General features: G+C 43.3%; 1 protein-coding gene across 1 annotated transcript in view; it reads right to left on the bottom strand.

Annotated features, from left to right (window-relative positions):
• Positions 1 to 12,636, bottom strand: part of LOC118422281 (zinc finger ZZ-type and EF-hand domain-containing protein 1-like) — a 43,623-nt gene that overhangs the window by 5,453 nt on the left and 25,534 nt on the right. Inside the window, exons 28-42 of the mRNA XM_035829800.1 lie at positions 12,187 to 12,368; positions 11,298 to 11,515; positions 10,252 to 10,417; positions 9,488 to 9,757; positions 8,453 to 8,969; positions 7,829 to 7,978; positions 7,271 to 7,429; positions 6,531 to 6,746; positions 5,629 to 5,700; positions 4,781 to 4,942; positions 3,468 to 3,679; positions 2,676 to 2,999; positions 1,505 to 1,678; positions 785 to 878; positions 265 to 429 (exon numbers count right to left, since the gene is read on the bottom strand). Of these exons, the coding sequence (XP_035685693.1) occupies positions 265 to 429; positions 785 to 878; positions 1,505 to 1,678; positions 2,676 to 2,999; positions 3,468 to 3,679; positions 4,781 to 4,942; positions 5,629 to 5,700; positions 6,531 to 6,746; positions 7,271 to 7,429; positions 7,829 to 7,978; positions 8,453 to 8,969; positions 9,488 to 9,757; positions 10,252 to 10,417; positions 11,298 to 11,515; positions 12,187 to 12,368 (3,081 nt within the window). The remainder of the gene's footprint in view (positions 1 to 264; positions 430 to 784; positions 879 to 1,504; positions 1,679 to 2,675; positions 3,000 to 3,467; positions 3,680 to 4,780; positions 4,943 to 5,628; positions 5,701 to 6,530; positions 6,747 to 7,270; positions 7,430 to 7,828; positions 7,979 to 8,452; positions 8,970 to 9,487; positions 9,758 to 10,251; positions 10,418 to 11,297; positions 11,516 to 12,186; positions 12,369 to 12,636) is intronic.

The following is a 12,636-nucleotide window of genomic DNA, read 5'->3' as shown; positions in this document are numbered from 1 at the left end:
TGACAGTAAGCATCATTTATGATGAATACCATAACTGTATAATTAACATTTTGATTACTAAAAAGTGTCTCCAGAAAAAAGGAAGCAGTTGTCATGAAGCAGCAGTGAGAAAAACTGTAGCTTTTTCTCTGGTAAGGAGTTAAGAAAAAATGACCAGACTTTCAGAACCACCTAGTTTGGAGGTAGAAATGATAAAAATGATACAATAAGTTGTGGAAGCTTGCACCTCACTTGCATAATAAAAAAATATGTAAAACTTCGCACCTTTTCTACGACCCTCTGCAGGAGGTCCAGCAGGCTGGCGAGGTGCGTCTCCAGCCCGGGCGGGAAGCCCAGCGTCTCGCTCTTAATGGTGCTGCTCTCCGGCCAGTTGGCCAGCACCGAGCACAGCACGTGCCGCGCGTACAGGGTGGCCACTGCCATGTTCACCTGAAATCATTTTGGGACATCATTTTTTAATAGTCAGTTATTCGAGCTTGGGTTTAAGGCCAGTTGGCCAGCACCGAGCACAGCACGTGCCGCGCATACAGGGTAGTCACCGCCATGTTCACCTGAAATGGGAAACGTGCTTTTAAATTAGTCTCTTGTACTTTGCTAAACTTTCTTCTGACACACTTTCTTTCTACCAAGGTGTTCACAGGTCAAATTTGACCTGGTGGTCATTTAAAATTTGACCCATTTTCAGTGTCCAATAAGTGACTATACCCCTACTACTTACCACCACGAACACTCATTTTCTCCTTAATACGACATTAAATCCATGTAAAATTTGAACTGTCCTCACCTGATACAGGTATTTCCTTGAGGCTGCCTTCCCATGTGTCTGTACCTCCTTCTTCAGCAGGGCTGAGCTCTTAGATCTCTGCTGCTTCTCGTAACTGTGGGAGATAAAAGAACATTGTTTTTAATTCAATAACTTATCACTGCTTACTTAATGTCTGAATACAGTTGTAAATGCAAAAATGTTCCTGGTGGTTTCATGTCTGTAGTTTAATGGGGACTGCCTTACCACCAACTCAAAACTACTGCAAACATATCCAGAGGGTAGATATGGTTAGATAAATGACAGCTGATCACACCTGTCCAGCACTGTTGAAAGTGACTGTTCTGTCCATCTGTAGCACCCTTGCCAGTCTCAAGTTATCGAATCAACGGAACGGTGCTGGTGTTTCCATTACTGTACAGTTTATGGCATAATAGAGAACTCAAAACCCGTAGGGGAAGTACATGCTGATATCCACTGTGTCTAGGGCATGGTATTGGTACTGCATTTTACCTCCCCAACAGTATTGGAAGCATTACTCATCCATCTCCTTCCACTGCCTTTGACCTTCCTGACCAACATTACCAGTAGGTATCCATTTCCATATTAAAGGGTGGAGTGAGGAAAGTCGTGTAAAGTGTATATCCAAAGATGCCTAAGAAGCAGGAATGATCAAATTGCCAACATCTTTTAACATTTGAAGTTACCAGTTCTGAAGTAGACAGTTTTCTGGAAGCCCACCTGTCCCTGAGTTCTGCCTCAGACGTCTTGATGAGTTTCTCCCCGCAGGTGGATGGTTCCTCCACGGCGACCAGGTGTGCCGAGGGTTTCATGGGGAGGGGGATGAAGGGGATCACGCCAACGTCCGTCGCACGGCTCTCGAAATCCTCAGGTGTGTGCTCAACCTTCGGCTCCCTAAAGTTGGTGTAAGGGCACATTTGTAAGAAGATCATCATCATCATCTACCAACAGCAGTTACTCAAGCACCTGGATATTATTTTGGAAACAGTCAGACATCAGCATCCACTGTTAAAAATTAGTGGATGCTAGTTGAAACGTTTGACTGTTTCCAAAATCATATCCAGCTGCTCGAGTAATTGCTTTTTGGAATCTACTACCGTCACAGTTAAGGGGAGGCATGATGGCCCCTGATACAAACTGTCTCCTTCACTCACAAAGGGCCTAACATCATCACACTTCGGGTATCCGGAAAGTCAGCGCAATGAATCAGATAGCTGATGAAGCTTGGCAAGTTTGTTAAAAAAGTCCATGGTGCTTGATTTTCTTTCTGTTGGAAAAAAGCTCAAATTGTACAACCATAATCTTGCGCCAATACTGCAACCAGTTCAGGACTTCTTGATCAGCTCCATACAGGTCTTGATTGCTTACAATTGAAGACAATCATAAAGAATGTGTCCCATAGTCTGGTTAGGATGACCACATTGACAATTGGCTGTTAGTAACAAAAGTGTGGTTTTAAAGAGACTGAATTGTCCTTCCAAACCAAACCTTGATTGTAACAAATTTATAGGTTCAGCACATGACCGTACAAGTTACAGACATGGGATCCTAGTACAGTGTACTATAAGTAGTGTGGAGTCATTCAACCAATACCAAAACTTTTGTTTAATCTGTCTCCTTTGTGTTAAGAAGAAGGTCAGTCTATAGAAAACTCTAGTGTGAGACTTGAATGAGTGTCTGTACTTCAATCCTTTTAAAAATCTTGCTAGATTTACATGTAAACATGAATATAAACATGCATATCATTTCCAACTCAGGAATTCACTTCAGACTCCATCATATAATATGCGCTTTCATGTCATGAAAAAGAGATGTGTGTTATGGAAACAAAAAGAAAAGAAAAATGCACCCTTCAATCACCACACAAGACGGAACATGATTCAAAACCTACTCCGATGGCACTTGCCATTTTGCCGCCATCTTGCGTACTTCCTCGGACGCATGGAAAGCGTCGCCGTCGAAACACTTCTGCACCTCGTCCAGAAGGTCGTTGGTTTGTTTCCCGTGCAGCTCGTAGATCGCCCTCAGGATCGCCATTGGAGCTCCCAGTGCCTCGTGGGTAATCTGGAAGCAGATCTTCGTTGCTTCATCGAGTCCCTCGCACGGGTCCAGCCCCTGGGCGACCGGCATGTCAGGGGTCACTTCCTTTGAGGTGGGGGCGGCATCGGACTCGGAAGACGTCTCGGAAGCCTCCTTTTTGGACAGAATATATGGTCTGGTTTATTTGTACAAGAAACACTGGTAGCACAAGGCAGAATTATGGTTTTCACAGTAGCAACATGGCAAAGATACTCGAAAAGATAGCTTACACCATGACAGTAAAAGCTAAATCACATAACATTAACTTATTCAAATCTAAATGGCAAACAGAAACCCTATGACTTAAACTACCAAAACACCCACCTTCATGCTACATCTGCACACAAAATCTGTGTGAATTTGGGTAGGTTAACAAGTGTAGTCAGGCAGTAAGGTATCCCAAGTCAGTCAATTTGTTATTGTTTCCTACATATTCTGTGATACACATCCCCTTTCCAGAAGGGAGCCATGAATGGTATTTTCCACAAGAGTTCACAAAAGATGGTGCAAACCTTCTCCTCATTGTTAGGTTTCTCAAGCCAGTACATGTGTATCCTTCAGTCAAACATTGGAATCACTATAGAAAGTGTTCCAGTAAGTCTACAGTATGACAGAGCTTCGCGAATCACAAGAGATTTTACAAACCTTCTCGTCAGTGTTAGGTTTCTCTGGCCGGTACAGCGTGACCCCCAGCACCTCCAGGTCCTTGAGCAGCCACTGTCGGCTGAAGCCGGTGCCTTTACTGGCCAGCTGCACCAGGGCGGGGCACAGACCCGCCTCCACCAAGTCTCGGGTACACCTCCCAGTCTTGTCGTTCTAGAAGGCAGTGGGGGAACTTCATTACATTAGAATCCAAACTATTATTCACACTCCAAAAGTTCCACCAGGTCTTGGGTACACGTCCCGGTCTTGTCGTTCTGGAAGGCAATGGGGGAACTTAGACACATCATAAATCAACAAACTATCATGCACACTCCAAAAAGCAACTGGAAATGATTTTGGAAACGGTCAGACGTTTCAGACAGCCATCTGGTGTCTTTTGTCAGTGACAATCAGGGTTGTCTGAAACATCTGACCGTTTCCAAAGCTGCACCAAGGCGGGACACAGGCCCGCCTCCACCAGGTCTCGGGTACACGAACCAGTCTTGTCGTTCTGGAAGGCAGTGGGAGAACTTTAATATAAGCGATCGCTATTGTTGTTTATATCTGGGATATTCAACCGCTGGTGCCCTTCCAGGACGTCAGTAGATTGGATTAAAAATTGAAATTTAAATTAGCAGATTAAATTGCTGGTTAATATGTTAATCACCTGCTTTTTGCCTACCACTGTTTAACTGTTACATCATCGCGATCATTTTTATACATCAAATATAGATTTTAATTTCATTCATTTATCCGGGAAATGCATTGTGCCTGTTGAGGTTTTACAAAGATACCTGGGGGCAAACCATAACATAATATAATCATAAAACTATGACAACAGAACATGTCAATAAAGACATCCAGCTATGCCAAATAGCCGTTACTCAAGCAGATATGATTTTGGAAACGGTCAGTGCATCCACTATGTTTTGTCAGTGTCACTGATGTAGACTGTGGATGTTATCTAAAATGTCTAACCGTTGTCACCGACGAAAAATAGTGGATGCTACCTGAAGGGTCTGATCGTTGTGACTGACGAAAAATAGTGGATGCTATCTAAAACGTCTTGACCATTTCCAAAATCATATCAGGTTGCTGGAGTAACTGCTACTTGGCATAATGCATGAAATGCCATTACCATACCTTGATACAGAGCACCACAGGCTTTGTCAAAGATAGTGGATGCTATCTGAAATGAGTGACCATTTCCAAAATTACATCCGGTTGCTGGAGTGATTGCTATTTGGCATGATGCAATTAGTATCATCACCATACCTTGATACAGAGCAGCACAGCCTTGAGCGTGAGCGCCAGCACCCACACCCGCTCCACCCTGTTGCGATCCTCCCGCGACTCGTTAACCTCGCGGCTCACGCCAGACAGGATCGTCAGCAGCTTCCCGAAACGTTCCCCGTCAAGTACAGGCTCCTGCTGCACCTGAAATATTTGGTGTTTGTTTATTTATCTCTGTTTACCTCCTACAGGGTAGGTGCACTCTGTGCTTTACAGGCGTACCCTGTACAGAATAACATAAACAACGAAATAAAAGAAACTGAACACTAAACAAATTAAAATAACAATATAATAGACACAACTGAGCATTTCACATAATAATAACTAACTTAGTTTTGTCCCTGGTGCTGAACACCATTCATACACAAACACACCTGTCCCTGGTGCTGAACACCATTCACACACAAACATACCTGTCCTTGGCTCTGAACATCATCCACAGACACAAACAGACCTGTCCCTGGTTCTGAACACAGTCTGCACACAGGCAAACATACCTGTCCTTGGTGCTGAACACTATCCACATACAAACAGACATGTCCTTGGTGCTCAACACCATCCATACACAAACAGACCTGTCCTTGGTGCTGAACACCATACCTTCCAGTAGGTCAGTTCAGTAATGTAAAATGGACAATGCCTCGAGAAGTAAACCAACTTTTCTGGAATAAGACTTTCCAATAAATATGTTACAACAACCTAAATATCCAACAGTTACTGGATAAAGAAAACTCTCGTATCAAATGGTGGTGCACATCAGAACCATGATACAATAGTTGGCATTAAGCAACCTAAATATCATCTCTGCAAGAAGACTTTTGACCCCTGACCTGGTGGTCCAGCTGGTAGTCCTTCACTGTCTTCCGTCTCCGCGACCTTACGTCCATGACCATGACCTCACCCTGGGAAAGGGAGGAATGCTAGAATGCATTTTGATAAAGTCTATTTATTTATTCAAAATGCGATGGTACATGCATTACATAGACCTATAGGCAGCACAGCTGATTGCATAGGTCTACAAATAACATAAAATTACAACGGTACAAGACAAATTTACATAAAATGGTGTATACATAATGGTATTAGAGAGATGCGAAATAAAATACTACGGAAGCTTGAAAGTGAATAACATTCTATGGGAGTTCAGAGGTCGAAATCTACGTAATGAGAAGCAAATGTGGGCTGCTAGGCTACACTAGGCTATACATGTCTTTAGAATCTACAAAATAAGATAAATTGAAAAAGTCTGTTGGACCAATGAGAAGGAAGGCCACTGCAGTGTTGCTTTGAGTATAGAAATAAAGTTTGAAATTCACTTCTATACTCAAAGCAACACCCCAGTGGCTCTCCACTCACTTTTAGCTTCCTAAAAAGGTAATCATTCACTGGCTGACAAGGACAGATTATATAATTTATTATACAGTATACAAAGTACAATGTCATGTACTATATAGAACCTGATTTAATATAAAAGGCAAGTCATGTTATGGGAATTAAAACTAAAAGGTATGATATTGTGAATTCAATTACTTTTATGGTTGTTTCTGCTTTAATTTGCAGTGTAAGTAATTTGCAGTTGAAGAAATTCTGTGGTATGATCAACGGAAACTTATATTAACAGTGAAGTGGAGAGGTCAATGCAAACATAAAACCACTTCAAAAGAGTTTCAGTACCACTTAGTTTTAAATGAAATAAGAACTGATAATTGTTATAATAACAGTTGTGCCCTACCTTCTCTGAGAAATGCTTGACGACCACGACAGGTTTGATGTCCCCACCGTTGTCCTGCAGCAGAGCCTGCGAGCCCGGACACAGCACCTCCGGAAACCCCGCCATGACGAACAGCGCAAACACGTGGGACAGGGACAGGTCTGTGGGCAGGCTCTCCAGACTCTTACTGAAGCGTGTGTTTAACAGGGGACGCCACTGTTTGGTCTGGCACAGAGACTACAGGACAAAAAAAATAATCAGTTGTGCAATCTTATGTCCTCTTCCAGAATCCAGTCAAACAGTTCAATTTTGGAATCCTAGCCTTTGTCAGTTAAATGGTAATGACTTCAAATGAAAGAACGAAGGCAGCTTGGTCTTTCAATTTATTTACAAAACTTAGAAAGTAAGTTAGATAAAGTTAGATAAAGAAAAACTCGTTAAGTATCATGCCGGCTCATTTATGATTCAAACAGATACAGACTTGTGCTGTAGTGGGCAGTGTTATTGTTAGTATCAGAAAATTTCTAAATTGTCACTCCAAGTGTTACACTGGCTTTGGTTATCCAAGCGACTGGATATGACTTTGGAAACGGTCAAAATCTAAAACCATATCCAGTTACTTGAGTAACTGCTCTTTGGTGTATCTTATTCATCATCATCATCATCTGTCGACGTGATCAGACATGTTCGCACATTATTACCTGGATGTCTAATCTTCATCGATGTACACTGGCTTTGTTACAACACAGACAGATATATACCTGAAGTGCTGTAGCAAGCGGTGCCACCCAGTCCAGCCCGCGCCACTCAAGACACGAGGCGCCCAGCGAGAAGAGGAAGTCGACGGTGGTCTGTCCAGTCAGGAAGTCCGCAGTGATGGACGGCCAAGCAAAACACACCACGATCGCAGTATCCGAGGCCTGTTAGGAAAAGTAGAAGTGTTCTAAAATCCAGTGTAGCTTATGGCATGCTCGCATTTGTAGTAGAATCTAGATCATTCTACGATTTTGATGTAGTAGAATTTTCAAGCAGGTTGTGACAGAAACAATCACTGACATGGATCCAGAATAATTCTACAGTAACAAGACAGCCGAATTTTACAGGACACTGCATGACTATGATGAAAAATGCCCTAAGACTGCAATTGCATACCGTATATGACCAGTTTTTTTTTCACTACCAATAAACAAGGAGGATACTCTTGATTTTCCCTTTAAATGATTCAAAATTTTTTTCTCATGTGGCGGTATTATGCCACCTGTTGGAAATATGAGAGTTGATTTTATTATGCATCAGGACAGAAAAGTGTGTCCACATACGTTAGGGTTGATCCTCCTGAGGAACTTCTGCAGGAGACCCAGAGCCAGGTGCTGAGTGTTGATGTTGTACCCTGCACCTCCCTTCACAATGTCAAACAGCAGCGGCAGCAGCTTGGAGATGTTAAACACATCCATGGCACAGTCAGGACCCTGGGATATAAAAAAATATCCTAAAATAAGTCTTCTTCATAATGATAAACATTAAAAATATTGAATTTCTTCCACTGATTATGACATGGAAAACAAGATGGTACATATAGTACGTAGTACATGTACATAAGATTCCACAAAGACTAGTGGACCACAGCTTAACGTCCTGTCCTAAGTGACTGCAACTCAAAAAGTTCCAGAAGTGTGCACGTCCAGTGAATGACAACATCTGGGATTAGAACTCTCAACCTCTTGGGCCAGAGCCACAATCTGTAACCACTCAGGTACTTATGCTACTTGAAGTGGCCATGATCAGGCACCTTTATTCCAAGATGTCGCATCATGCCCTCTAAGTCTAATGCCCCAGGACACCTTATCACCATGATAGTTCCTCTGCTATAACAAAGACGATGTCATGGCTTTGGATGTCCATCATGTAAAAGGAAACATGACCTTTGACATTAGGAATCTTACCTTTCCAGGTTCAGGCAACATGGCCGCCAGCAATCCTAGAATCCTCTCTTGGGAGCACTCCGCAAAAGCCTTGTCCAGTGACCAACCGTCTTTACTCTCCTTGCCCTTGGGCGATGTTTCTTCTGTCTTCTCAGCTCCTTCTGTCTTTTCCTTCTTGTCTTCTGATGAAACTTCTACCTTTGTTTCATCTTTCTTCTCTGTGGAATCTTTAGCTTTCTCATCAGATGTGGTCATGATTTTTGCTGTTTCTTTCTCCTCACCCTTTGCAGCTGCTACATCTTCCTTCTTAGCACCACCACTATCTTCTCCTTTCTTTGTAGCCACAGCGGTAGCTCCTTTCTCATCACTCTTTCCTTCTTTCCTTTTTGAATCATCTTGGGAAGTCTTGGATTTCGATCCTTCCATGCCACCCTTGCCAACAGTTGGGAATCCTGGGAAGGAGATGCTCTTGAGCACGGGATGAAAACCTGGGCTGGCTGGCCCCCCGCTTGGAGACAACGCTGCCATAGACTGGGACCTAGAAAAGAAAGGCTACTAGTGAACAGTTCCAAAGGATCCTTTTTGTATCCAGTTGCTTGAGTAAATGCTATGACATCACAGAAGCAGTGGATGGTTCATTTCTTGACCAAAACTGGAGCTGATCAGTCAAACATTTGGGTATGTCCAATTTTTGTGTTGGAAATTACAATTCAACTTGTTCCAGAATGACTTGTACTAACACAGATGAACTTTGACGTTGTTATGTGACTGTGAATTGTTTAATGTGCAGGAAGACTAGCTAGTTACGAGCGTATGTTAAATGTAGCTAATGGACCGAATAAATTATTCAAAGTGTGCTGTAAATGACTCTAATTTTGTGGTAGCTTTAATTTTGTGGCAGGGTGAAAATGCAGCATTAACGGTGGTTTAAAGTTTATGATGCCACTATAGTCACATACTGAATAGTAATGGAAACACTAGTTTTTCAGCAAAAACGGTGACTATAGAAATATTAAACCGCAGAGCAAATTTGAAGAATCACAATATCCTAAATACCTGGTTGGTATTGACTTTCCCTCTGGTACGATATGTTTGAGACACTGCGTTATCAGCTCCACACAGTCCTTCAGAAGATGCTGTGCGTTTGCCAGGTACTGGCCCTCCAGGTTGTTGTTGTGCAGATCCTTGGAGAGGGAGAGGGCCAGGGAAGAGAGGAGCAGCCAGCCGTGGTTGTGGATGTAAGTCTTGATGTGCTGGCCGGTGGAGGGGTTGTTACTGCTGATGGTCTTCAGATGGTAGGTCGTGACATCATGGTTCTCCTTGTGGCTAGGGTAGGCAAAGATAAAACAAGTTTGATCCAATTCCCTCAAGTTGGTACATGATTGAGTATCAAGGTTCTTTATTTACAACCAAGAAGTTATAAACTGTCCCAAACACAAACATGAACACGGTCTAAAATATAACCTACATTTTTTTTGTAGGTTATAAGGGCTTTTCTCAGGGAAAAATTGCACAGGGGGAACACTTCTAGGGAGCATAGCGGCCAAGCAGAGGGATGGCATGGAAGGTTATTTTCAAACTTGTACAGTGTGGAGTTTTAGAGAATTTTAAGTTAAGATGCAGCATTCTTCCTAATGGGACAAAATACTGACAGAGAGATCACAGTTGAATACTGTGGCCATATACATCCCTGGCATCCCTGGTCAATCAGAATTTTATGATTGTCAGAGTATCTGCGCCCCAGAGTAAGGGGTATTGGGGTGAATAGCCCCTGCAAACCCCTTTATACAAAGCCCTCGAGTTAGGAAATGCAGACTCACCATTCAGGGTAGTCCCTTGCCCTGCTGCAGCCCAGACAGAGGTCGAAGTCCTCGCAGGTGTTACAGTGGATGCGTGTTCCCACGATGAAGGCCTGGCACTGGTCGCACTTGAACTGCAGGTGCACAAGGTCATGGTCATCCTCGTGGCCCTCCGGCTTTGCACCATCTGGAGGGGAAATCTGTGGAATTAGTGTTCTGCAGACAAGGGTTAAAAAAAAGTGTAGTTCTAATCCAGTTTGAGCTTTTTGAAAAGATAACCTTCTTAACCGCCTTCTCCTCCTCCCTGCAACACCCTCCATGGTATAAGAAGACGGATATAGATAGATAGAGAAAAGATAACCTGATAAGCCATCTTCAATGTGCCACTTATAATGATTGTACAAGTATGTTCAATGCAAGTCCTGGGAAACAGTCACTAATCAATGAAGAACACACGCAAAAAACAATCCCTGATCATGTTTTAATAGCTGCGACACCATCACCAGTCATGAAATAGATGCTAACCCAGGAAGCATGAATTGTGTTGCACTAGTCCATCAGCCATACCTCTAGCATGTTAAAGAATCCACCCTACTTATTGAAAAGCGTAAGGCTCATTCCTGCTGTGAGTGGATCAAACCTTGTTGTAGTCTGGTCTTACAAAGTTTGTGCCTACTGTACAAAACTGGTGCACTAAGCCTGAAGGTGATTTACTTGTTATGCAAAACAAACAAACCAAAAAACAAACAAATAAAATACCCAGGAAGCATGTGTTGCACAGGTCCATGTCGGCGCATTGCAGACACTTAACACATTTTCTAACCTAGAACCTAGCTTTTGTTAAGGACATCCTTGTGGATGGGACTTAAAGCCAGAGGTTCTGTGTTTGAAGACAGCCACACCTCTAGCATATTAAAGAACCCACCCCACTTAATGAGAAGAGTAAGGGTCATTCCAGGTGTGAGCTGATCTTGCAGTCTGGTCTTACGCAGCTTGTACCTACTGTACAAAACCTGTACATTATGCCTGAAGGTGATTTGATTATGCGAAACAAACAAACAAAATACCCAGGAAGCATGTGTTGCACAGGTCCATGTCGGCGCACTGCAGACAGCGGTACCGTTGCCCCGGCAACACCTTTTCGCACCCGTCGCAGCGGATCTCCACGTCCAGCAGGTCGCAGAACCTCGCCACGAACATGTGCATCGCCCGCTTCTCCTCCTGGTCAGACGCATTGTTGATCATGGTGTACCAAGGGGTGTAGTTGTTCTTACAGTCGTTGAACCTATAAAAGCACAATTAGAGATGGTAAGAAGTTGTTGATCATGGTGTAACATGGGGTGTAGTTGTTCTTACAATCGTTGAACCTGCAGAAAACATTGTTAACTTTAATGCAAATTGCTAATTGCAAGTGAACAACAATTATTGATAGCACACAAGCAAGACAATGAAGATTTAAGCTAATCCCGAATGCCATATAACGTATTCCCAACCATCCTGACCTCTAGCCGCAGACTGCTGAATCTCTCCTGACTGGCTCCCAACCGATTGCTGGCCATCTTACGACTTGAAATGGAAATAATTAGCAATTTTCATCACTATCAATATATTGGCGTACCATTTCATGCAGTCCTTGCCATGGAACCTACCATTTCATGCAGTCCTTGCCATGAAACCTACCATTGCCATGGAACCTACCATTTCATGCCGTCCTTGCCATGAAACCTACCATTGCCATGGAACCTACAATTTCATGCAGTCCTTGCCATGGAACCTACCATTGCCATGGAACCTACCATTTCATGCAGTCCTTGCCATGAAACCTACCATTGCCATGGAACCTACCATTTCATGCAGTCCTTGCCATGAAACCTACCATTGCCATGGAACCTACCATTTCACACAGTCCTTGCCATGGAACCTACCATTTCATGCAGTCCTTGCCATGGAACCTACCATTTCATGCAGTCCTGGTACTGCTTGTCCTCCTTCTCCTCGTCCTGCTGGCTGGTGCTGACATCATGTAAACTGATACTGCTCTTCGCCATCTGCAGCAGCATGGCAGGTAACCCGATCTCCTGCACAAACCCGAGGTCGTACGGCTGCCAATCAATGTCCAGGAAATGCACTAGACTGGCCTGGAAAACAGACAGAACTGATTCTGAAAAAAAAACTTTAACTGACCTGGAACAGGCTCTTATTTCACCATCTTTTAGCACAGTCTTTGCTGTCATTGCTGCTTAACACCACACACACACACTGGATTAGACCTGTCCTTGGTGCTGAACACAATCCACCTACAGATAAACACACCTGTCCCTGGTGCTGAACACAATCCACACACAGGTAAACTCACCTGTCCCTGGTGCTGAAAACCATCCACACACATGAGAACAGATGTGTCCT

This window comes from Branchiostoma floridae, chromosome 9, assembly GCF_000003815.2.
Source record: "Branchiostoma floridae strain S238N-H82 chromosome 9, Bfl_VNyyK, whole genome shotgun sequence".
Lineage (NCBI taxonomy): Eukaryota > Metazoa > Chordata > Leptocardii > Amphioxiformes > Branchiostomatidae > Branchiostoma > Branchiostoma floridae.
The sequence above is the reverse complement of the archived record's forward strand: the minus strand, read 5'-3'. Positions and strand labels throughout refer to the sequence as shown.